General features: G+C 38.1%; 1 protein-coding gene across 1 annotated transcript in view; it reads left to right on the plus strand.

The window, feature by feature from the left end:
- TTN (titin) overlaps positions 1-26,827 on the plus strand; it is a 501,281-nt gene that overhangs the window by 31,897 nt on the left and 442,557 nt on the right. Inside the window, exons 17-36 of the mRNA XM_078776713.1 lie at positions 2,503-2,726; positions 3,896-4,126; positions 4,355-4,602; positions 6,424-6,620; positions 7,169-7,333; positions 7,538-7,706; positions 8,459-10,161; positions 12,812-13,093; positions 13,246-13,512; positions 15,323-15,595; positions 17,160-17,423; positions 18,932-19,192; positions 20,526-20,786; positions 21,651-21,914; positions 22,203-22,463; positions 22,977-23,237; positions 25,360-25,620; positions 25,749-25,890; positions 26,154-26,322; positions 26,434-26,665. Of these exons, the coding sequence (XP_078632839.1) occupies positions 2,503-2,726; positions 3,896-4,126; positions 4,355-4,602; positions 6,424-6,620; positions 7,169-7,333; positions 7,538-7,706; positions 8,459-10,161; positions 12,812-13,093; positions 13,246-13,512; positions 15,323-15,595; positions 17,160-17,423; positions 18,932-19,192; positions 20,526-20,786; positions 21,651-21,914; positions 22,203-22,463; positions 22,977-23,237; positions 25,360-25,620; positions 25,749-25,890; positions 26,154-26,322; positions 26,434-26,665 (6,135 nt within the window). The remainder of the gene's footprint in view (positions 1-2,502; positions 2,727-3,895; positions 4,127-4,354; positions 4,603-6,423; positions 6,621-7,168; positions 7,334-7,537; positions 7,707-8,458; positions 10,162-12,811; positions 13,094-13,245; positions 13,513-15,322; positions 15,596-17,159; positions 17,424-18,931; positions 19,193-20,525; positions 20,787-21,650; positions 21,915-22,202; positions 22,464-22,976; positions 23,238-25,359; positions 25,621-25,748; positions 25,891-26,153; positions 26,323-26,433; positions 26,666-26,827) is intronic.

Consider the following 26,827-nt stretch of genomic DNA (forward strand, 5'->3'; position numbering starts at 1 on the left):
AATATCGAAACCCCTGTCAGATTCCATCAAACCCCTCTGAGAAGATGTAGCTTGAACTTGATTACCCCCTAAAAAGACATCTTTTTTGGGCGTGGCTCTGCCCACAATGGGCGCAATACGCCCACTCTAGGCAGGACACAACTACATCATGATATCAACCTCCCACCCAAGTTTCATCAAGATCGGATGATATAATCAGGTAGTTATGCTGTGGGCAGACAGACACACAGACACACACACAGACAGACGCACACACATGACGAATATAGTGGTCACTTGATAACTCATGAACCAATAAATTAATAGGCATTGAAAAATATACTTGTATGTTTTAAAGCACTTCCATTACACTTCATTTTGTGTGAAGTGAAAAACATGGAGACATTACAAACACATTTTAATGAGTTCTCTCTCCATCCCTCATGCTCTCAAAATATATCATGTCACAAATTAGAAAAGAAAATGCAACAAATTTCAATCACTTGATAACCATATAACTTTCTCAACAGCAATGGCTAATTAAACTAAATCACAAGTGTGAAAGCAAAAATTGTCCAAAAGAATTATGCTGAGCAAGCAAAATGTAGATTCCTCCACTGATTTTCTTGCCAATTTGTACTTGGCAAATGGCACAACTGTGAAAAATCCACCTCAATGGGAATTGAGCAAGGCCTTTATCCTTCAGTTGACTGAAATAGTCTGTAAGAGAGAGAGAGAAGGGATGAATAATAAAAGATTTTATGTTTTCACATTTTGATTGTGAACAACAACTCTAATACTAAGAATTTGTTCTCTGTCACTGGATAAACTTCTAAATATGGTTAAACTTTTCCACTGACTCGATCTATTTTACTCATCAAGCAAATTTGTTTCTTTTCCATATAATATATTATAAATTTGGAGTGCAATTAGAAAACTTACTCTAGACCTACACTTTCTTCCTCACTTCCTTCCCTTTGGATCACTTTAATTAATCAGTCATACAGTTAATATGCTATCTATTCAATCATCTGTAACTTGAATAAAATAACCTCTTTATTGTTTCCAATTTACTCATCTTTGTTTGTTTCCTTACTTTCAGTTCTCTCTCCACAAACAAAGTTAATCAATTGCTCCATTGTATCTTCAAGAGTTAATTTCTCATTTAGACAAGCCATTTCTATTCCCATCTTGAAAAAACCCTCACGAGATACACATGATCTTCAAAACCACTGAACTGTTTCTCTTTTACTTTTCAATAGATTCTATAACCTGTCATTTATAATCCGTGCCTGGAATAGTTACACCATTCTCTTTTAGAATCCTTCCATTTTGGGCTAAACAGATTACATCGCATGGATACTGCCTTCTTTAAGTCACGTTATATTTTGCACAAAGGGATCGGCTACAATTCTAATACTTTTAGACCTATCAACCTTTTTGAGACAGCTGACCTGATAGGGCAAAATGGAGAACATTGTCATGGGGATCGCAAGGCTAACCCCCGCTCTTGCAGGGAAAATGGCCTTTTAAAATGCCTGTTGTTGTTTTGTTGTTGACCACATACACGACTTTACATGACCATGATATAATACTTTAGGTGACCATTATATACAGTAGTATTACTGTCTTCTTTACTGTCTGAAGACAATAAAGAAGACCTTGTTTTTGCCTCTCTGGACATGCTCTAGAGTGGTTTAAGTGTTGCATTTCAGATAATACCTCCACTGTAAACATTGCTGGCTATTCTTAAGACACACTTCATCTCTCTATTGGTGTTCTCCAGGATGTGTTCTTGTTCCACTATTGTTTTCTCTTTATCTGCATCATAGTGATGAAATTTTAAGGAAGCTAACCCTTTCTACACCCATTAACAATATCAAACATAACTCTTTTACTGCAGATTACTTCCTTCTTTCCTCCCCACTTCTCTTCTCTTGCTCTGTTTATTCATTTCCATACTTGTTGCATCTACCTGACTCCACTAATGTCATATGTTGCATTTTATCCTCTGTCATCTCAATCTACCACCAGCCTAGATCTTATGTAAAAAGCCAAAAGTAATTTGGTTCCTGCCTAAATTTCTGACCTAATCACACAATGCATGAATACTATGGTTTAGCAATCAAATTCCCCTTATAGTGTCTCACACTTGACTGAAGAATTTGGTAATTATACATTCTTCAGATATGTTCCTCCACTGGAAACTTCCTGCCTTGAAAAAAAATCACTCATCCTCGGCCTCATCAATTGCAATTTTAAAATCTCATCACTTCTCATCTTTTTGCAGATGCTTTTTCTCAAATTATATTTATATTACCTCCTTCATTTGCAGTACTTAGAGAATTTCCTTCTAAATGTTGTTACCTTACTTTAATAACTGCAAGTTTCTTAATTGATTCATTATACCGGGAAGATTAGAATTGAAAGAAATAATGAAAGGGTCAATATATTCTATTTCTATTCTATATTAAAACACCAGTGAAAGATATCTTGTTTTTAGACGTTGTTTTCTTCTTGCAGCTGAATACACAGCATTTATGAAGCAACAGGACGATCTCACTCATATTTATGAAGGCCAAGTTACCAAGGGCATGACAGTCACAACTGAGTTTGTACACATGCCCAAAGTAGCTGATGTGGCTCCAATTGAGGCGATGGAGTATGACAAAGAACAAGCCATCATCAGGAAGAGGATGGCCAAAGAAGAAATCGTTTTTCCCACCAGTACAACTGAGGAGGAAGAGGTATAAAATTTATGTCGACAGCTGATTCCAATATACACTGCACACATAAAAAAAAAAACAAAGCATTTAATTAGTTTCTTATCATGATATTTTTCCAAACAAATACAGTGTTTACTTAAGAAAAAATGCAAAATACTCGTGCACATTAACAATTCCATTTTGCCTTTAAAATTTGGGGAAAAAATTTTATCAAAGTTTTTTTCTCAGTTAAAAACAAAAAACAAATGAAAAATCACTCATATAGCGACACTTGGCCAAAGAGAACAAAGTAGAATGGCACTCAGTAGAGTATCCTTTTGACCTCAAAAATAATTGGTGGTTTATTTCAGTGACCTGATATGCAAATTGTCTTCAAATTTTAAATTAATCGGTTGAAAATTGACAATTTTAGAAATTTGAAAAGGTTGTTGATCTTTGGCCTATGTTGACCTTATGGCCTATGCTGATCTCAAAAATAGTTGGTGGTTGAATACAGTCAGCTGATATGCAAATCCTATTCAAATTTCAAGTCAATCGGATGAAAATTTAAGATTTTAGAAATCTGGAAGAAGTGGTTGACCTTAGACCTGTGTTTATCTTTTGGCCTATGTTGACCTCAAAAATAGTTGGTGGTTGAATTCAGTTAGCTGATATGAAAATCCTATTCAATTTTCAAGTCAATCGGATGAAAATTGAGTATTTTAGAAATTCGAAAAGGTTGTTGACCTTTTGGCATATGTTGACCTTTTGGCCGATGTTGATCTCCAAAATAGTTGGTGGTTGAATTCAGTTAGCTGATATGAAAATCCTATTCAAATATCAAGTCAATTGGATGAAAATGGAGGATTTTAGCAATTAAAAAAAAAAAGTGGTTGACCTTTGGCCTATGTTGACCTTTTGATCTCAACAATAAATAGGATTCTGTCGGACCACCAACTCTACCGTTTGGTGAAGTTTTGTGAAGATCAGTTTAATAGTGTGACCTGTAGGCAAGTATAGGTGATTTGACAGGGAAACACACAAACACACAAACCAAACCAGAGTAATCAACATACTTGTTTAAAAAAATCTTTTTTTGCCAAGTAACATACATTTGTATACAACTCATTCACTATATTTTTGTCAAGTTTAACACACCTTGTATGCAAAACACAAGTGTAATGCTGGATTTTCTTTTTAAATCTCTGAAGGAACATCATGTGACGACATTCGAGGAGAGACTTATGAAGGAGATCGAGTTCAGGCTTGTGAGCATGACTCTTAAAGAATTAATCACTGACGATGACGAGGAGATGGTCACTGATGTTTCAGAACAAGATGTCACTGAACCAGTTTTTGAGAGCAAACTGAAGAGTTATCGTGTGTTTGAGGGCATGACTGTTACTTTCCATTGCAAAGTTTCTGGCCATCCAATGCCAAAGGTATGTTTCACCATCTTTTTTATTAGAATGATCTAAACTTATGAAAATATACTACTTAAATTTTCTTAAACAAACAATTTTCAGAAACATGATCAGTTAAAACATCCTTTGTGTAATATATTCTTGCAAGCAACATGACGGTGCTTATAAAGGTGTCTCAAGGATCATATTGTTTAAATATGAAAAAATGAAAATTTCATATCCTTCACCTATTCACATTACTTGCAGGTTGCCTGGTTCAAAGATGGCCGGCGGTTACGTTTGGGTCATCGCTACCAAATGGAAACCTCTCACGATGGTTTGGTGAGCCTACGTATCCCCATAGCCTTGCCAGAGGATGAAGGTCTCTACACCGTGCTGGCTTGCAATATCCGGGGAAATGTTGTCTGTTCTTCTCGACTCTTTGTTGAACCAGCCAGTGCCCATGAAACATACACTGGCCATGGCATGCCAACAATAGTGGCTAAACGATTCCGGTACGTAATTCATGATTTTAAAATAACTTATTTAACTTTCTTTTACACTGTTCTTTAATGCAGTAATTACCATGTGCTAAAACAACAAAAGGTTTCCCTGTAAATTCTCAATTGAAAAATGCATGGGCTATTCTACAAAAAATAAGCATACTCACCTCTAAGCTGTCTAGCCTGGGTTTGAATTGCACCCCAGCTATAAAATGGCATCATGATATTTTGGAGGCAGGGGTAGGCATTCATTGTGAAGAAATCAGGAAGAGATTAAGAATCAATACTAGTAAAGAAGAAATCAGGAAGAGATTAAGAATCAATACTAGTAAAGAAGAACTTAGGAAGAGAAGACATGGTTGACATGGTCATGTGCAATGAAGGTCAGAAGATGAAGATGTAAAGAGGGCATTAAAGCTTGTGGTAGAAGGAAGAAAGCCGAGACGGCCTCTTAAAAGGACATGAATACAAATTGTCAAGAAACGTATTGTTTAGACTTTAGTAAAGCATTTATTTTACTAGCAAAAAAATTCAATTTGGGGGAACAACATGGCAATGATGGGTCAAACACTCGCCTTGTTTCCTTATTTGAGGTCTTCCAGGATCGCGTGTGCCATCGTTAGACTGGATGTAATCCCTCAGAGATTGTGGACCCTTTGTAGATTTTACACATCGTTTGGTGGAATTGCATTTTATACAGAAAAAGGCACATTCAAGCAAAAAAATAGTAACTAGATATACCTTGATAGTCTAGTAATAAAGAAGTGAGATCAGATCCGGTGTCAGGCAACATTTCACCCGCTTTACAGTGGGCTTCCTCGGGCCATTGCCCCCAGGCCTCAGCAGGTATCCACTTTTATTCCCAAGGTGCAGCCATTTCTTTCCATTCACGTTTCATTACGAGGATCCAATTGAGGATTATTTTTTATTGTGATGACCTTCAGCAAAAACGCCAGTTGCATCATTGATGGGCTGCTCTGCTCATTTATTACCCCGCACACGCAAAGCAAAATGTGGGGTTAAGCAATTGGTTGACTGACCTCTGTCTGACATCTGTCCTTCTGTCCACAACCGTCAGTTTATGATCGAGGAACAACTAAATTTCAATTGAATGTTGTATTTTGAAGACGAATCAGAACATGAATTGGAAAACAAACCTGCAGTTTAGCAGTACTTTGACTCTGAATTAGACTCTTTGGCATTTGTTGGACGCCAAAGAAACAGGTCCCATCCAGCTCACATTTGTGCCTGACTGTAGGCAATGGATTGCTATAGCCAACTGTGTCACCTTCCCAAGCAGAATTGCTCTGTAATTTTGCCACATCTACAAATGGATGTTATTGTGTAGGGACTGTACGTGTGTGTGCGTGTGTGTGTGTATGTGTGTGTGTGTGTGTGTGTGTGTGTGTGTGTGTGTGTGTGTGTGTGTGTGTGTGTGTGTGTGTGTGTGTGTGCATGCGCACATGCATGCAAGTGTGTATTTGTCATTTTGCCAGACCTTACTCTAATTGGATTTCATTAAAAAAAATTGCCACTGCAAGTTTTTAGCATTCAAAGTGCCCTTAGATTATCCCACTCCTCCCCCACACATCCACTCATACTTCAATCCTTTCCCCCTATTTCCTTTCTCCTTTTTCATAAGATCCCTTGAATCTTCTCCCCCTAATATTTTACATTCCTTTTTTTACTTTTCCAACCCGCTTAAGTTTCATTTTTATGCATACCACCCCCACCCACTCCCCCAATCAATCAAGAACACACATTTCATATGTAGTTTACACTTACCAATGCAACAGACTGAATTCACTATAATTGTTTTCTTCATGTTTGTAGATCTGTATCACCACGCTCTTCAAGCCGATCTCCCGTGCGTCGCTTTGACGACACAGATGACAGTTTGCTGGAAAAACTATACAAGCCCGTATTTGTGCAACGACCTGGATCAGTGCATGTAGTGGAAGGCCAGACAGCTCGATTTGACCTCAAAGTTGTTGGCAGACCATTACCCGAAACGATGTGGTTTCACAATGGTGAGCTGTGTGTGGTGTTTAAGGAGTCATGCAAACTTATGAACTGACCTACAATACAAACATATTTTTCTGTACATTTAATAACTATGGAGTTTGGCTAAGCAGTTGTAAAATAGACTATGTATTTATTCTAAAAATGTAGAGAGATGGGTAGGAAAAGATAAATAGTTAATAATAAATTTGATGAAATTAAGAGACTGGGCTTATGTTTTTTCCTCTTTGACAACATATATATATATATATATACACACACTACCAGTCAAAAGTTTAGGTACTTTACTGGTGTACTTAACACTTAAAAGTGTACTTTTACTTTTGACTGGTAGTGTGTATATATATATATATAGTCAGAGCAAAATAAAGGACTCTCCAGTAAAGGGGAGGGAGTTAATGCGGATGTTGGTCCATCATATACAAGGTGGAGGAAATGTCTTTTCTTTGGGTTGGGGGGGGGGGGGGGGGAGATTCTTTCATTTAACATACAGTATATAATAAATCTATGGTCGTATTTGTCTTCTTTTTTAGATAATTTTTTTTTTCATTCACAGGCCAGCAGGTAGTTAATGACAACACGCACAAGATTGTCATCAAAGAGGATGGGACACAATCGCTCCTCATTGTGCCTGCCGTGCCATCAGATTCAGGCGAATGGACGGTCATTGCCCAAAGTCGTGCTGGGAAGCAGTCGTTGACTGTACAACTGACTGTAGATGGTAATTAAGTTAATTCATATTGTATTGCTGGTCTTTTTTATGAAATTACTTTTTCTGGCTGCTGGTGTTTTCTTAAAATAATAAATGTTTTTATTTAAGAAAATGTTTTTAGTCCATTTCTTGTCAGAATTGTTGAAAATATAGAATGGATTAAAAATGGCTTAAAATGGATTTTTAATAAAAGTTGTTTTTTGTGCTTTTCAGCTAAAGAGCATTTTTCCAAGCCCCTCTTTGTTGAGAAACTGAGGAACACAACAGTGAAAGAAGGGTCTCCGACACATCTCAATGTGAAGGCAATGGGAAATCCTGTTCCAGACATTGTTTGGCTCAAGAACAGCGAGATCATTACCACACAGAAGTTCCCAAAAACGATGTCAGTTCCTTGATGAACATTTTGTTTGTGGTTTAACGATTTTGATTTGTTTTTGATATTTACAGATTTGGTTGGGCTTATTCTGAAACCTCTTGTGAAACTCGATGAATGGAAGTAATTGGCTAATTTATTTCAATCAGCTTGATTCTAAAGTTCTCAATGACTTTAACAAATACAATGTAGACTTTAATGTTGATCCATCCATAGAGGTAATAAATGACGTTGCAGTCTTCGTTAGATTGATTCCAAGGCTAGCTCGACTAAGCTATGAGGAATGTTTGAAGGAGACAGGACTTTATACAATGGAAAGGAGGTTGTAAGGCGATATTATAGAAATGTTTGAGATAGTGAAGGGGTTGGACAAGATAGGTACAGTGGGGGTATTTGTTTTAGCAATCGACAGTTTTGGACCATGGTCCATATCTTGAGGGTAAAGGTGAGAGTTAGTACAGATTTAAGGCAAGAACCTGACAGTCGGAGAGTGGTTAATGCATGGGATGGTCTCCCCGGAAAGGTAGTGGCTATGAAAGGGGTGAATAGGTTTAATTGGATTTAGATAAGTATCTGGATGCATTGGAGATAGAAGGGATATTGCCTTGTGTGTGGGTGGGTGACGATACTGGAGTTGTTGCATCACAAGCATTATGGGCCGAATGGGCTCCTCCTGCGCCAAAGTTCCTAATGTGTATTACAACATGATTTGCTTTATGTTCATGCAAATGCAACCCTTTTGATACAAATTCATTCAACAGGATTGCTGGAACCAAAGGTGAAAGTGCACTCGATATAGCATCAACAACACAGATGGATGCAGCATGGTACACCAGTACAGCAATTAACAAGGCTGGCCGTGATACTACCCGCTGCAGGGTCAACGTCGAGGCTGAGGCATTGGAGCCTGAGCCAGAACGCAAACTAATCATACCCAAATCAATATACAAGGCAAGAGAAGTGGCAGCACCAGAACTAGAACCACTACATCTTCGCTATGGCCAAGAACAGTGGGAAGAAGGTGATCTTTACGATAAGGAAAAAGAACAGAGGCCCTTTTTCAAGAAGAAGTTGACATCTGTTCGGCTAAAGCAGTTTGGCCCAGCACATTTTGACTGCCGTCTGGCTCCCATTGGTGACCCAAACATGATGGTTGAATGGCTTCATGATGGAAAGCCTCTTGAAGCAGCCAACCGCTTCCGAATGGTCAGTGAGTTTGGCTATTGCAGTCTGGACTATGAAGTTGCATATTCACGAGACAGTGGCATAATTACTTGCCGGGCTACAAATAAGTACAGTACTGACCAAACTTCAGCTACACTCATTGTTAAGGATGAGAAAGGTCTTGTAGAAGAATCTCAGCTTCCTGAGGGAAGACGAGGAATCCAAAGAATGCAGGAGCTTGAAAGGCAGGCAATGGAGGGAGCCAAGACTGGAGTAACTATTGAGGTACCATTAGAGGCAACTAAACCGGATATTGTGCTTTTTCCAGAACCATGCCATGTTAAGGAAGGAGAAACAGCTCGCTATCGCTGTAGAGTGACAGGATATCCTCAGCCACGTGTCTGTTGGTACCTAAATGGGCAACTAGTGCACAAGAGCAAACGATTCCGCCTTCGCTATGATGGAATCCATTACTTGGATATTGTTGAATGTAAACCATATGATTCAGGTGATGTGCGCCTCACGGCTGAGAATCCAGAGGGCCTTACTGAGCACACAGTAAAATTTGAGGTAGAACCTCGTGAGGACTTCCGCACAGGTCTTCGTCATGCTCCTGAGCCAAAGGTCGATGTCCATCCAGAGCCCGGAAAACCATTTTTTGAGGTAGTAAAAGTCAAGGAGTTCCCCATATCACTTGAACCAGAGCCTGTAGTAGAATTGGTAAAACTGAAGAAGGTGGAACGCATCACACACACAAAAATAAAGGAGGAAACAGAAGAGTTGAGGAGCAAATTTAAACGACGGACAGAAGAGGGTTACTATGAAGCTTTGACTGCGGTTGAGCTGAAGAGTCGCAAAAGAGAAGATGACTATGAGGATATGCTTCGACGTAAGCGGGAAGAGTTGCTCCATCGAGCTAAGGAGATTCCAGAAGAAGTGAAGAAAGCACCATTACCTGAAGGAAAAGTAACAATCCCAGTCATTAAACCAGAGCGGATACAGTTGAGCCCTAGCATGGAGGCACCCAAGATCCTGGAGCGCATTCAGAGCCAGACTGTGGCAGCTGCTGCTGAAGCCCACTTCCAAGTGCGTGTTGTTGGAAAGCCTGACCCAGAGTGTGAATGGTTCAAGAATGGAGTTCACTTGGACAAGTCTGATCGCATTTTTTGGTATTGGCCTGAGGACAATGTATGCAAGCTGGTCATAAGAGAAGTTGTTCCTGAGGATTCAGCCAGTATCACTGTGAAGGCTGTCAACATTGCTGGAGAATCCAGTAGCCATGCTTTCTTATTGGTCCAAGGTGAGTTTTAAAAATTATTTTGCATGTGGCCAGGTCTCACACGACTTTAAAGTTACAACAACACAAGTACCTTTCTTAGTACATGCAAGAATAACAATAACATAGTGTTACCCAAGACTTACAAAATACCTCAAAATATCCATGGTTTTCTCTGAACTGTTTGCTCCTCGTTTGAATCTCAACAAAGTTATATTTGACACCAACTGCTATCTATTACTGTGCCAGAAGGGAATATTGTATTATGTAGTCCACTATTATTCAAAGGGGACACCTTTAATTGCTTGTCTGATCTGCACATGGATGTTAATATCCAATGGCATCTCTTTCAAAGACCAAGTAATTTGGGCTATCCTAGAAATGTTTTTGAATTGGGCATGACGTGTATATATATATATATATATATATATATATATATATATATATATATATATATATATATATATATATAAATATATATATATATATATATATATATATATATATATATATATATATATATATATATAATTATAATTTAAGTTCTCCAGCCTAATGAGCACACGCTGTGACATCACCATCACGTACGTGCGCTTTGCCTGCCAAGCTCCGGAAGAGCCATCCATCAGTGCGTAATTTATATCTTAGTTCAGATACTGTCATAAGTGCAAACAAAAACTCAGTTATCATTAGGCTGGAGAACTTAAATTATAATTTGATTGGTTACTCCCGGCCGCATTCAGGCGACTCCATATAATGAGTGGATACCAGAGATAATGTACCGTGTGGCAGTCGGTGCCTTATCACTCCCATTAAGGTACAGCATAGCTGGATGGGATACCTTAATGGTGGTTCACCACTCATGGTATGAAGTCGCATAATGACTGGTATATATATATATATATATATATATATATATATATATATATATATATTAGTCGCATTTATGGGGTGCTCGCTAATGCAGCCCCTTCAAGCCAAAGTGATGTGCTTCGAGAATGACCGATTTGTTGGTGATTGCTCAGCCGAGCGTAGAACAGTGATCTTATTCCATGCTTGAGCTAATTACATGCAGGTTAGCAAGATTTTAAATCCCAATTTTCGCTGGGTAATCTTCCTGTGTCTTTCTAATTTCTTTACATTCTCTTTTGACAAATCATAAAATGAGTATCGCAAACTGAAAGTAAGAACACTTTGGATCAAAGACTGATAGAGAAAGAACCAAAATGCTATTATCGATATGAAGCTCTTTCTATTGAAGATATTTATTGAAGATATTGAAGTGCAATATTCTGTTTGCTTTACTGGCCAACACTGGTGAATTGTTGCTCCATTTCAATTTGTCATCGATCACTGTGCCTAAATACTTATGCTCATAAACTTATTCTCTGGTCATGAAGAATCAAAGAGTAATGGCCACTGGATAAAAAAGTGAAAATAAAAAGTAAAAATAAAAAAATCATTTCCTTTGCCTTGTTAAGAACTAAATAATGATGGTCACACCAGTCTACAAACATCTGAACTTCATTCACATGTTCCTGCTTATTGTTCAGGAGGAAACCACTACCGGTAATTACTGTATCATCAGCATATTTGATAACACTATAGTTAGTACTTGCACTGCAGCAGCACTTAATTACATGCAAAGAAAACAACATGGAGAATACCACACAACCTTGTGGTTCACCGAGACTCAAACACCTAACACACGATACCATATCATTACACATCACCTGTTGTGATCTAAGAAAACTTGGAATTAATCTTGGAAACTTAGGTGTGACATCCAATTTCAGTAACCTGTCTATTATTATATGTGGTACAATCCTACTATATAAATTATGGTCAGGTCTTCTATGTCTGTTCCTTATAGAATCAAAAATAGCTTGGCAGACCTCTACCAAATTTAACATTCGTGCTTGTGGTGCCCAGGGTCATGTCAGGGGTATTAACACGTGGAATAGTGTAGGTCGTTTAACCATTGACCCCTGCCAGAGGGAGGGGCATTGAGGGTAGGGAAACGGTGTCAATTCTGAAAACAAGTCCTCTCACTCCCTGAGGTAGCGGGTATTGACTAGTGGGACGAGTATTGAAAGCACTGCATGGAGATGCCAATAAATACTGATCTTACAAAATACTTGGGAATACATATCATACTGGTCCAATCTTTGGCGATCGACAATCTGCATCCTTGGCCCCCCATTACTCACACAGCCATGGAATCATGACGACTTTGGAGGGAAGGCAGAGTAAAGGGACCGAACATTGCTGGGTTGCTATTCTCAGCATCATTAAAATGTCCTCTTGGGGATCATTACCTTCCCTTGCCTGGCCCTTGCTGTTTCAGACAGGGAGGATGCATCACGTGAAACCTTACCATAGTTGACCTTTACAGCTCACCGCACAGCACTGCCTCTCTGCAGCATACAAAAGCACAAACAACTTAACCTAAACATGATAATCTTAGTTCAGAAAAAAATGCACTATTCCAAATGAGTACACTGTCCATGCTAAGGCCTTACACTTCAAATAACCCCATAAACGTAACAATATATTACTAATACAATTGTCACTTTGAGCTTTGTATGACATTTGAGAACAATTTTGAACTATACGTTAAGAAATTATGTTTCCATAATCAATAGCATTACAATGTGTTTATGTTGTACCACAGGCAAGCTGGTGATCACTATTACCGAGGCACTTGTAGATGTTGAAGCGAAGGAGAAGGACACAATGGCCACATTTGAGTGTGAACTTTCTGAGCCATTCTTTAAGGTTCAGTGGTTCAAAAACGACGAGCCAATTTCATCGGGTGACAAATATCGAACACACTCTGATCGAAAAGTGCATTTCCTTTCTGTTCTTATCATTGACATGGACGATGATGCAGACTACACATGCTCATTAGTAGACGATCCATCTGTGAAGTCTACTGCAAGACTTAAAGTTGAAGGTAAATATTTTTCAATGTGTTAAATCCTGGAATGTCAAGTGAGATATAGTTTTCTTATTATTCAAGCAAATTTCTATAATCTGATTGGCGGCTATCAAGAAAATAGATTTCTACGGAGCTGCACTGTTTAAAATGTGTTTTATATTGTGTAGGCTCTGTGCTAGAGTTCATCAAAGAACTCGAGGACGCAGTAATCCTGGAAACTCTAAGTGGTGAGATGGAGTGCGTTGTCACGAGAGAAGATGTGGAAGGTGAATGGTTCCATGATGGGGTTGAGATCCATCCTGGTGCCAAGTATATGTGCAGCTCGCGCCGAGGACGCCATACACTACTTGTTAGAGATGTAACCAAGGAAGACCAGGGAAAGTACAGCTTCATCATTGGTGGCAAGCAAACATCTGCTCATCTCAAAATGAAACGTAGGTTTCCCCGTCTTACTCACTACAATGAAATGTGAGACTATTGAGTATGAGTGATTTATTTAACTCTTCATAAAAAATGAAAACCTTTCACAATATCCTACACATATAAATAATCACACAAAATCAGTGCAATCACCTACACAAAAAAAAAAAAAAAAAAATTTTTTTGGGTGCAGATGAAGACTATAACGCATTAACTTTTTTGCACCAGCAATTTTCTTTGTGGTCTGAGATGCTCCTAAATTCAGTACTTACAACTAAAACAACTTAGCACGTTTTCAATTTAAAAACAGTAGGAGGCCAAAGAACAGATTCTCCTGTTATTCTTTCTTCATTCCCATCAATGACTTTGCTCAGTTCTTCCATCTGAAGCTTTCATAGTGTAACTTGAGTATCCATTGACGAATAATCAATTTGATAAACAATTGATAGTACGAATGGTGAGGTAAAAAGTAGTTTGATCATGAAAGAAAAAAGGAAAGCCCTGATTTTACAATAGTCAGATCAATATTAAGGCACAGCATATTAGTTGTACACCTGCATAATACGAGGAAGGTAGACCTCCATTGTGATGCCTGACGCAAGTTTATCCTGACATTAATTTTCGTCAAAAAAATAAATTCTAGTTCAACATGAGATTGTTCCAACTTATTCAATTATATATATGATATACTTGTAATTGAAGGGCAACTATTAAAAAAAAATGGAGAATTATAGCATCACGAGGTTCATTCCAAAAAAACTTGTCAACCACACCTACCTCTAGACATACGACCATTAACAAACGTTACTCATGTCACATTATTATACATAGCCTCCATCTTCTTCAATCCACTTTATCTGACGGTAAACAGACGTTTTGTTTCCAAAACAGAAGCATTCCATCTGAAGTGTCCTTTACACAGTTGATATGGCTGTGTTGACCTCTTCATTGGATGCAAAACATCTTCCATCAAGCCTGGTTGTTTTTTTCTTCAGGTTTCTTGGTCGATTTAATTTGCATTTTCTTCTGCATCACCATTAATATCACAAAAGTTTGAATATCATTCAACAAATTGTCAGTGCGTAGTTGAAGTACAATTTTTTTTGTGTATATCTAATATATAAAGCTCAATTTGTGGTTGCTTGTTGTTTGTTTATATATGCTTCAAAAACTGAAAAACTACTGAACCAAATCTAACGAAATTTTGCATGTTACCAAATGGTACCCCAAGTATGGTTTCTGTTGGGGTGGCATATCTAGGGGAGGGGGTTCAGGGTGGGGAAAAGACCCCAATTCTCTCCATGTAAATGTGTATCATATAGCACCACCACATGGTATCCGGTATTACAAATCATCTTCTTCTGATATAACGAAAGTTTCAACAACTGTATAATATGCATTATGGTGATGTTGCAATCAGAGTGAGAATAATTAGAAATTTTCGAAATATTTAATTTCACTCATTTTAAGTGCAGGTTCAAACCAAAGCAACCAACATTGATCTTCACAGCTTGATTTTTCCTCAAGCCATATATAAGCAACAAGGATGGTTGATGAATGTGATGTTAGCTGACTTCCAAGCAGGTGGAAGATGACCTCGAGCAAATAAATTATAGAGTGAATAGAGCAGAATGTTAACGACAACATGTTGTCTTTTGATTAAATCCATCAGCAAAGCGACGGGTACTTTTGCTAGTATGGAATAAATAAATCATGTGATGCCAATACTTTGAGATGCCATTATCAATATCAACTATAATGGTGGAAGCTCCTGTGCATTTCTATCTAAACTTCCTCTTTCCTGTCCAACCCTTGTGCTTCCAGCTCGTCCTGTGGGACTCATGCAAGGTCTTTCAGACCTGTCACTGTGTGAGGGTGACATTGCGCAGTTTGAGGTGCGCCTTTCACAGCCAGGTGTCGAGGGCTTCTGGTTCAAGGATGGACAACCAGTGCAAACCACAGAACGTGTGCATGTAGTACTGGATAAACAAGCTCAAATGTTACTGGTTGAGGATGCCTCAAAGGAAGATGCTGGAAGCTATGCCTTCAAAGCTCCTGAGCATGACTTGAAAACCTCATGCCAACTTACTGTGAAGAGTAAGACGATTTATTTCTGAGTACTGCCTGATTTGTGGTGATCAAATAATCTTGCTATATAAAATAAGGCAAGGTATATATTTGTTCCTTATAGAATCGAAAGTGGGCGGTCGACCTCCAACAAATTTGCTTCGTGTTTGGAGTATCCGGTTTCAGGTCAAGGGAATTAAATAAATCCCCTCCCCCTCACCCTCACTGCAAGGTTGGGGAAACGACTTGTGATTTTCACCTGTATGGCTGGGCCAATCTCCACCAAATTTTGCATATGTGCTGGGGGTACTCAGGGTCAGGCAGGTCATGTGCGCAAACACTTATGCTTATCTCAAATAGGTGGACTGAACATAAAAAGTGCTATTGTTCTGCAATGGTAAAACATACGTAGAAAAATGTAAAACATACGTAGTATATGCATAGAAATACTGAGAAGTAAAAGCTGAATTTTTGTACTCTTGCCTCATATCATTTTTTAAAATCTCAAATCCAAATTTCTTGAGGACATAGCAATAATAACAAACTTGGCTTCATTGTTCCAATACTTATGGAGGGCACTGTATATATAATGGAGTACTCCATACGTGGAGCGTCATAGGCCAAAACGCATGATGGTCATCTTGGATTTATGATTTTTTGTTCAAACAAGTTTTGAAGATCTTCTTCAGACCTGTTAAACTTTTGTATACAAAACTTCAGAAATATAAATGGACAGGAGCACTTCAATTTTGTCTCGAAATATCCCTTTAAAATAATACAATGATGTGTAAATGCATATTGACCATTTTTTGACATCGATAAGTTTGAGGACTGGAAGGAAAAAAAACAACTTAAAACTGCAATATCTCAGTCATGGCCTATAAAGATAACGATTTAACACTAATGACCATGCACAATGGATCTATCTGAACAACCAAGCTGGCATCCATTACAAATGAAAAACTATCTATTCTTTATATTTTCAAAAATGATCATTTGAAAGCTTTGCATGGTTCCTTCTTTTAACTTTTGATGTTGTTGCTTGGAATCCCTCAGAGTTGCTAGCAACTTGAGTTATAATCATTATTATTGTTATTACCTCCGCCACCAAAGGTGGATGGAGGCTATGATTTCACCCCTGTCCATCTCACTGTTTGTTTGTTTGTCTGTGAACAAGAGATCTCAAAATGTTGTGGACGGATTCGGACGAAATTTGGCAGAGAGGTAGCGTATGTGACAAGGACGAAATGATTAGATTTTGGTGAAGATCCGGATCTGGCTAGTAGGATTTTTATGTGATTCTTCACCTATGGGAGATCGGGCCAGAAACGATACATAGCAGGATAGCTCAAAAAGTTGTGGACGGATGATCTTGATTGAATGTGATTCTGTATTGTGATTATCTGGTGTACTCTGGAATACAAAACGTAAACTGTTCTCCTGGCAGAGGTATGCTCTTTACTGAGTGCCGTTCTAGATATTATTTTTTATGGTGTCATCAGCCTAAGTGTGTGTGTGTGTGTGTGTGTGTGTGTGTGTTTCAATAATTATCGTATGCTGCAGTCATTCATTTTGGTTGTTGTGTCTTGCACAGAGGTGGACATTGTGAAACCACTGAAAGATCTCAAAGTGGTCGAAGGCACCAAAGCTGTCCTGGAATGCAGAGTTTCACAAGCAACAGCACCTGTTGGAAAGTGGTTCCTGAATGACCAGATCATCAAAGCCAGTGATCGCATCCAAGCTATTGTAAAGGGTGCAAGGCAAAGACTTGTTATCTCACGAACATTTGCCTCCGATGAAGGACATTATCGCTTTGCTCTTGGGAAGGCTGAAACCAGTGGAAATCTCATTGTGGAACGTACGTGAACAAAGTTTGCATGATTTGGGGAATTGAAATGATTCTTGATCTTAACATACAATATATATATATATATATATATATATATATATATATATATATATATATATATATATGTATATATATATATATATATATATATGTATATATATATATATATATATATATATATATATATATATATATATATATATATGTATATATATGCATACATCACGTCTGCATGCATATATGATAATAAATGTATGTCAGTAGGTCCCAAGAACACTGTCTTGATTGGTCGGCTGGCTTGGCCCACGTCTGTGTTGGGTTAATAATACGTTTTTAGGGTAATTTTTTTCACTCTTGAGCAAGGTTAGCAGAAGCCTGTTAAGTGTTGCTAAGTGTAGTGATCTTATTAAAAAGGGCCTCTTGTGTCTGCGAGTATCCTGTGTTGGAGTGGCAACCTATCCAGGTTTGTGCCTCCCAGCGAAGGAAAAAACTGCCTCGTCTGAAGATGCAAAAGAGTGGTCCTTTATCCTCTTCTTGTTTTCCTACATCTGCTTGGCTAATGATTAAAAAATGGCATGCATAAAGGGTAATCCCACCAGTTCTAAATAGTAGTAAATTAAGGACATATTAGTTGTAAACATTACTAAACCAAGTTGTCTAATCTGGCCTTGATCTCCAAAAAGGTGGTCCAAAATTAAAATATACTTTGCAATCTGTTGAGTATCAACAATGGGAGCTGCATCCTGGGCAATTCTTCTTTTTGATAGATATGTAAACCCAGATGTGCTTGGTGCATTTAGGCTTCAGACATTAAATATTCTGTGCTATCTCAAAAAAGTAAGCCATTGTGGATGAACACCATTGTCAAATTCTGTGCTTGTGTTAGTTGTATTAATAGCACTGTTTGCATTTATTTGGATTGTCGAGTTTGATTGAATATGACATGATGAACCAAATATTGCCATTCTGTGTGTAATCTTCTTTCTGCAATAAGGTCTCCTTATAAAAAATACTCTGTGGACTGATCACTGTAAATTCTTTATTCTGTGCTTAATTCATGCTACAGCATATTACCAGGCCGTCAATGTACAGTATTTCCTTCTAATTAATCAATCCACATCAATTAGTTATTCAGTGTTAAAATTAAGCACGAGAATAAAGCTAGTGCTGAGGGCATAAACATAGATCAACATAAGCTCTTCCAAAATACACTTATTGGATGACCTTTCTCATCTCCCTTAAAATGTTACATTATCCTGGCAATTTCTTCTGAATTTCCCCCAAAAAGATTTAAACCCAGATAAAATATTTGATGCAATATGCTGCATTAATTTTACCTTACTTGTCATCTTGCGAAAAACTATTGATATATTCATTGAGCACCAATCATAAAACGTTTCAAGCTGTAATTAAATCTCAAACTTATTCACGATTGATATGCTAAGTGTTAGCTTTGTACAACACTTATACATTGCTATCAACTCAGAAGAAATGCAATATATTTTCCTACCTTGCAGAGGTTTCCATTGTACGAGGCTTGAAAGATCAGACCTATCCTGAAACCAAAGACGTCACACTAGAAGTAGAATTATCCCACTCTGGTGTTGATGGCTTATGGCTTTTCCGTGAGCAAGAGCTTAAAGTCAGTGACACCTGTAAACAGGAGGTGGATGGAAAGGTCCACAAACTCATCCTGTGCAACATTGGCAAAGATGATGATGGAGAGTACACTTTTTGTGTTGGTGAAAAGAAGACATCTGCAGCTGTGTCTGTCTCAGGTAATGATCATTTAATAACTTGCTGCCACTATCATGAGATGTACCAAATCTTTAAGAAATGTAATTATTAGTTACCTATTTTATCAGTGATAGAGGGTTTAAAGTATAGTTTTACCTATTTACATTTATAGCTTCTTAAAGTGTTGTATTATTATATACATGAGGCTCAACATTCTTCGCAGAGCACCCAGGACGAAAATCCCATAGAAACCAATAGAGAGCAGTAGGACATTTATATGGGTCTCTATTGGAAATCGCGGTTTCACTTGGTTTCTACAGGAACCAGTAGAGTTTCCAGTAGAAACCGAACCAGTTTCTGTTGAAACTAATAGAAACCCTTCAATGCAACTGGTCTGAAACCCATAAAAACCAATAGGAACCTTTAAGTTAAACTGGTCCTGTAGAAACTATTCGAATTAATTGGTCTGAAAACCCATAGAAACAAATAGGAACCTATAAGTTCAACTGGTCCTGTAGATACTATTCGAGTTAACTGGTCTGAAAACCCATAGAAACCAATAGGAACCTTTAAGTTAAACTGGTCCTGTAGAAACTATTCGAATTAATTGGTCTGAAAACCCATAGAAACAAATAGGAACCTATAAGTTCAACTGGTCCTGTAGATACTATTCGAGTTAACTTGTCTGAAAACCCATAGAAACCAATGGGAACCTTTAAGTTCAACTGGTCCTGTAGAAACTATTCGAATTAATTGGTCTGAAAACCCATAGACCAACCAAAATTCTTTGATGATATTTTGTTATAAACAAATGCAAAACACACAGTTCCATATAGAATTGAGTTGTAGCCATGTTATTTATAACAGGGTTTCCCTCTAGAGTCTTTGGTATATATGAGAATGCAAGTTGCTCCAGGAGCTAGAGAGCTCAAATGGCAAAATATGGTACAGTTCACCAGAGGACATTGGCTTGATTACCAGTCTGGGCATGTAATTTTCCCCACATATGTCAATTGGCTATTTTCAATCCTGCTCATTTATATATTGGTATTATATTGGTCTCCTACTGGTCCCATTGACATATTGGTTTGTTTGTGGAATTTCTACTGGTCCAATATTTCACTTTCCTTATTGAAACTAGTAAATCCTACTTGTCCAATTTCCTATGGGATTTTAATGGAATTTGTCCTATTGGTTTTCCATGGGATTTTCGACCTGGGCAACTAACATTTATTCAATATCTTAATTGATTGTTGCTTTATAATATATGTAGTTTGTTCTACTTTTGTTGTTTTAACAGTATATGAACAGTTTGCATACAAAAGAATAGTATTCTCTCTTACTAATTTGAATGATCATTTTCATGCATTTCAGGAGGGGCAATTAGCAAACCATTACAGGATCAGGCAGTTTCCGAGTCCCAGAAGGCTGTCTTTGAATGCAAGGTTGTTAACCCACTCTCAGAGGGTATCTGGTTGAGAAATGGCAAGGAGGTTGTTCTCAGCGACCACTTGAAGCTCGAAAGTGAAGGTGTCAGCCGGCGTTTAACCTTCGAAAATGCATCCTTGGCAGACGTAGCTGAATACACTTACCAAGTAGCTTCTTCAAAAACATCTGCAAAGCTCAAGGTTGATGGTAAGCTGACATGGGGCCGGTATTTTCCCAGAGTATGTAAATTTTTCTCAAAAGTTTTATATCACTATAAAAATGACTAAAACCATGAATATTTGCATGATAATTTATTTATTTATTTACAAAATCGGTAAAATGATGTCACCTTCACTCTTTTTATTTACAAGACCTTTTTTGAGTTGAACAATAGATTTTTCGACTAAATGTTAATAACAGTGTGTTGCTATTGGAAATGAGGTGTGGCAGTCGTTTTTGTGGCAGAGGCATTGAGGTGTGGCAGAGGCATTGATGAAAGGCTAATGCTCAAAACTACAACTGCACCTACTTTCTTGTGGATGTAAACCTTTAGTTGATGAAATTAATCGTTTACCTTGTCTGCAGATGCAAACTGATACTGTAGGTTAAATCAACAATGGTGATTGAGGTATGCTGACCACTGTGGAAAGCAAGGAAAAGCTGATATTTTGGGTATTAATCCTTCATTGGAGGTGCTCTGTTGAATGGTTAACACCTGAAACATTAGCTTCTCCTTGCACCCCATGGTGGTTAGCATACCTCAGTCAATGTTATGTTGATTCATCCATTGTTCCACCAGGCCGCTGATGCAGATTGACACTAGCCTTCACCAGCAGCACTTGTTCTTCATTCTGCAAACTGATACTAGTATCAATAGACATTCGTACTCCCATGTCTGAGTTAGCTGTGCCTATTAGTGTATTTTATGGTCTCTGCTATGCATTTTTTGCTGGTGTTAATTTTCCAACAAATGTAGCATAATTTTCATTCTATGCCATGTAAAAAATTAAATAATGTCATTTCTACACATATGCATAACAACACTGCTGTTTATCTTATATTTTTCTTCAGCTGTTAAAATTCGGAAAACCCTGAGGAATCAGACAGTGACAGAGACCCATTCAGCTATGTTCAGATTGGAACTGTCTCATCCGGATGTCAAGGGAGGCATTTGGATAAAAAATGGTGTGAAGATAACGTCTAGTGATAAGTACGAGATCAAAGTTGATGGACATATTCACACTTTGCGAATCAAAGACTGCACACCAAATGACGAAAGTGTTTACGGATTCAAGCTGGGGAAACTTACTGCAAATGCCCGCCTCAATATTGAGGGTAAGTGTGAAAATATTGTTCAGAAGGATAAAAAAAAAGAAATATTTATTATGATGCTACTACGAGGGGATGTTTAAATACTTCTCACCTTGTGTCAGCACTTACCTTGTGTCAGCACTCACCTTGTGTTGAGAAAAGTGGTTACTCAAAGTGAAACATATTCAACATATGATAATTTGGAGGTACTTTGATAAGATGGTCATAAGATACAACTATTGGACTACTAAGTATTCACTATACAACATTATCTTTGCATCTCTAATCCAAAACCTCTCATGCAACCCATAGTTGTGAAGGTTCTTAAAAGACCATGGGATGTCACGGCGATTGAATGTGCCACGGCAACCTTTGAACTGGCATTGTCCCATGAGGATGTGGAGGTGAAATGGATGCACAAGCAAGCACCAATTGCCATGGGTGACAAGTACAAGATAGTCATAGACAAGAAGGTTCACCGACTTGTGGTTATGAACATTGACAAGGGCGATGCTGGAGATTATACAGCTAACGTCGCACAGGCCCACACATCTGCACATCTGTTTGTTGAAGGTAGGCCTCTTTTTATGTTTTGAGCTTTCATAAATTCAATTGCATTGTCCTTATAGTGAGCAGAATTATATGTTTTCTCATCATGTTGAAAAATTAATTTTGATATTTGTGCAAAAAGGGCATGCACCTTGTCAGCTGTAACTATGTGAGCCCCAAACAAGCGTACAAAAATGTCAACTGAATAAACAACTTCTGGAAGTCGTCAACAATAACGATTGCTTGAAATAATGACATCAACATGTATTTTGTATATTTGATTTTATTTTCATTGAGCTATATCTCTAAAACCTACAGTGAGCTATAAGTTCTACACTAAATAAGGTTGCATTATACTTGTTGAAAAGTATCTGACTGTGAAAAATTAAGAATGTTTTTATTTCTGCTCAGGAAATCAACATCCATAGCAGTGCATTTTAAAGACTTCTGCCTTCAATATTATGTTTTTTTATGATTTTATGAGAAATCATTTAATCTGAGCTTACTTTTGATCCACACCACTTTCATCCCCAACAGCCCTACAAATCACCAAAACTCTGAAAAACTTGGAGGTACCAGAAACAAAGACAGCCACTTTTGAGTGCGAAGTTTCTCACGTGAACATCCCAGCCACCTGGCTGAAAGACGGTGTGGAGATTGAGATGACAGATCGTTTCACGATTATCATGCAGGGCAAGCTGCATCAGTTAATTATCATCAACACAAGCACAGAAGATTCTGCTGAGTACACTTTCATCTGTGGCAATGAAAAAGTCACTGCCACACTCACAATTAAACGTGAGCTTTGCCTTGTTATTATTACTAGGGCATGCCCGTACTATATCTATATCTAAAATTATATCCCCCCCCTCTATTTACATGAAATGGTTTGGTCCAAAGCGAACGGCTTGCGAGTGGTGACAATCCCCCCCCTCTATTTACATGCAATGGTTTGGTCCAAAGCGAACGGCTTCTGGAGTTTGGTAAAGAAATCGCCATCGCGTGCACAAACGCGCAGGAAAGCGAATGAATCGCAAATTCGTTTTTATTAGTTTTAAAACGTAGTTTAACGCCAACATAGTTTGCAAACGTGAAATAAATGAATACGCTCTCAAATGTGCCATCCGAGGCAGAGTGTGCCCGCCACGTTCGGCACACGCGATCGTTCGCTGCTCTCTGATTGGTTGAATCGTTTTTTGGACATAGCTCGGTAAGTAATTGTCCGATTAATATGAAACCTTGAAAAGGCACATCCTCGGGTCCTCAGCAATATACCTGGCAAGTTAAAAGTATATCGGACCCGTGGTTGTCGAGAAACAGCGGTCACAGACAAACGTACAGACGTACAGACAGACAGACAGAGATTACTGGAATTATAGATAGATGCATAGCTTACTTGGGCAAATAATGGAATGAATTATAGTTATTTATAAAAGAAAGGACATTGTTGCAGCCTCAGCTATTACCCACCATGATTTTGTCATAATTGTCATAATTCAAATCATAATTTTTCATGAATTATTACATTACTAGTGAGATACCCGTGCTATGCATGGGTGGGAGGCCAGAAGCAAAAAGACAATGCAGATACGGCGAATGCTATAGCATGAAACCAATAAATTCCACATTCCTGTAGCACCTTCAGTCGCACATCAGACATGGACAGCAAGTTTGTGAAGGACTTCCATGAAAAACGTACCCGTTCGCAAACACACGGGTACGTTCACGTATAGAAACATCGATCGTGGGTCCGTGGTGAATCTGCATATGGCGATCCACGAAGTTCATGTTTAGAAAGTAGAAACCATCACGGCATGTCGGTCATTCACTTGAACTCGATATCTCTTTTTTTCATTCCAAACAACATATCTCCAATCACAAATTAATCACAAAATAAACTTTTAACAACATTGTTAATGTTTACTTCATTGTAAAAACTACCAAGTCAACAGTTAAAAGGATTTTGAGCTGATAGGTGTTACGGCCTCAGAAAGATCGATGGAGACAGTGATCTGTTGGCTTATACACCGCCCAAATAGCTATGTGGAATTCTCTCATATAGAGATTAAAGCCACATCTTTGAACTTTGGCCGAGGTCATTATTTACTTTTAATGATGTTTATATATGAATCAAAAAGAAGATAATTGGTTTTGGGTCATCCTTTCCACATATCTCGTGGGATTGTGAGTTGGAGAGACGGCCGTGATGGCGGGGAGGGCGTTGGCATTCTCTCAAGCAGGGATTCAACCCATGTCCTTATAAAAGGTCTTTGTCCGAGGTCACCGAGTCCGATCGGTGCAGCCGTTTGTGCGGCACCCGGGAAAATAACGTTATGCGGGAGTCCAAACCTGAAAATGCTGGAGGCCAAAGCTGAAATTGGAAAAACAATATAGCCTATTTTACTCCAGGAGATCCCCGGATTACCCACCCAAAATATTGTTGCGATCCGTTCAGCCGTTTTTGCACTACCTTCGAACGGACGGACAGACGGACGGACAGACAGACGGACGGACATTTGGTGAATTATAGTAAGACAATCACTGATTATGAATTTAGAAATGGCTGTAGCAATCTTGTTGTCTGGCTTTGTTTTATGCATTCAAAATTTTGGGACTTAGACAGTTTACTGGAGCCTTTTGTGTATGACCATTTTTATGGTGGATAACTTTTTATAACTTACTAGAAACAGCTTGTGTTATTTGCCTGCAACTTTATGAAGAGGCATCCTATGAAAATGTAAAACGTTATTCCCTTCCACAGTCATTGTTAAATATGGATAAAATCATATCTGTTTTGTTTCTTTACAAAAGCAACAAAACCAGTTGGATATTTCTGTGTGATTACATGGATTAAATTGAGAGTGATAGTTAAGATTAAATTTTATTTCAAAATAACATTAATTTTAATGTTTCCTTACAGCTGTGTTGATCTCATCCATGCTGAATGACGTCCAAGCTCAAGAAAAAGACACCATTACTTTTGAAGTGAATGTGAACTATGAGGGAATTTCCTACAAGTGGTATAAGAATGGCGTGGAGATTCGTTCAGCTGATCGCTACATTGTGCATTCAAAAGCAACAACACACTCCCTTTCCATCCGCAATGTGCATTTTGGAGATTCTGCCGAATACAGTTTTCAAGCTGGCTTGGCACAGTGCAAAGCCAACTTGTATGTAGAAGGTGGGTTTTCAAAATAATTAGGGCATGTTAAAACGATTTGTTAATCTTGGCAAAGGTAAATTATCAACTTTTAGAAATAAAGACCATATATGATGTACAAAAGATAATGATTATCAATTTGTGTGTAGCTCGTCACATTGACTTCAAGAAACACATAAAGGACATCAAGGTTGTGGAGAAGAAGAGGGCCGTGTTTGAGTGTGAAATATCTGAGCCCAACATTGATGTCAAATGGTTAAAGGATGGTTTGGAATTCCAGCCTACGGACAGGTAATAAGGTTTACGAAAATTAAAATGCGAGTGCTATTGGAAAAGTCACAGCCTGTTTTCAGTTGCCAGCTGTTATATGCATGGATGGATGCTAGGCAGCACAAATTGTCTCAAAATCAGTACCTTCAGTGAAATGTATTACTGCAATATGTATTTATTATAATTTTAAACAGCATTGGTATCAGGTTTATAGTGTTTGTTCTAGGACAGTGTCATGTTATAAGCATTGCTCATAATGAGGAAAATGGTCTGTTTTCCTGTAGAATCCAGACACAAAGTGAGCAATTTGTACACCGACTGATCATTCCCAAGGTGAATATGTTGGATGCTGGCACCTACAGTGTGGTTGCAGGAGGCAGCATTTCCACCGCCAACCTCTTTGTGGAAGCAAGGCACATTGACATTACTAAGCCAATCTTCAAGACCATCCAGGTGCGTGTTGATCAATTATGATTCCTTTCATGAAACTTACTAGTCTTTTGACTTGTGCAATAATGGTTTTAGTGAAAAGCTCCAAAACCGTCAATACCTTTCACTTTTCAGGTTCTTGAAAAGCAAAGGGCCATCATTGAGTTTGAGGTAAATGAGGATGATGTTGATGCACAATGGTTCAAAGATGGTATCGAAATAAACTTTCATGTGGAGGAGAGGTTCAATTACATGGTGGAACGGCGGGTACACAGAATGAGTATCACAGAGACTTGGATCAGCGATGCTGGCTTGTACACCTTTGTCGTTGGAAAATCTCGCAGTGAAATTACACTCACAGTAAATGGTGAGTAGCGCACTTTGACACTGCTGCCTTAATATGAAGCAAAACATTGGTCATATAGATTATACACATTCTATACACACAAGTTTTCTATATCACAGACCCCCCCATCAACTGTCTACCTCTCTTCTTAATGGGCATCCCATTTGTAAAAAGCTTAAATTT

Source organism: Myxine glutinosa, chromosome 1 (assembly GCF_964187855.1).
Source record: "Myxine glutinosa chromosome 1, kmMyxGlut1.1, whole genome shotgun sequence".
Lineage (NCBI taxonomy): Eukaryota > Metazoa > Chordata > Myxini > Myxiniformes > Myxinidae > Myxine > Myxine glutinosa.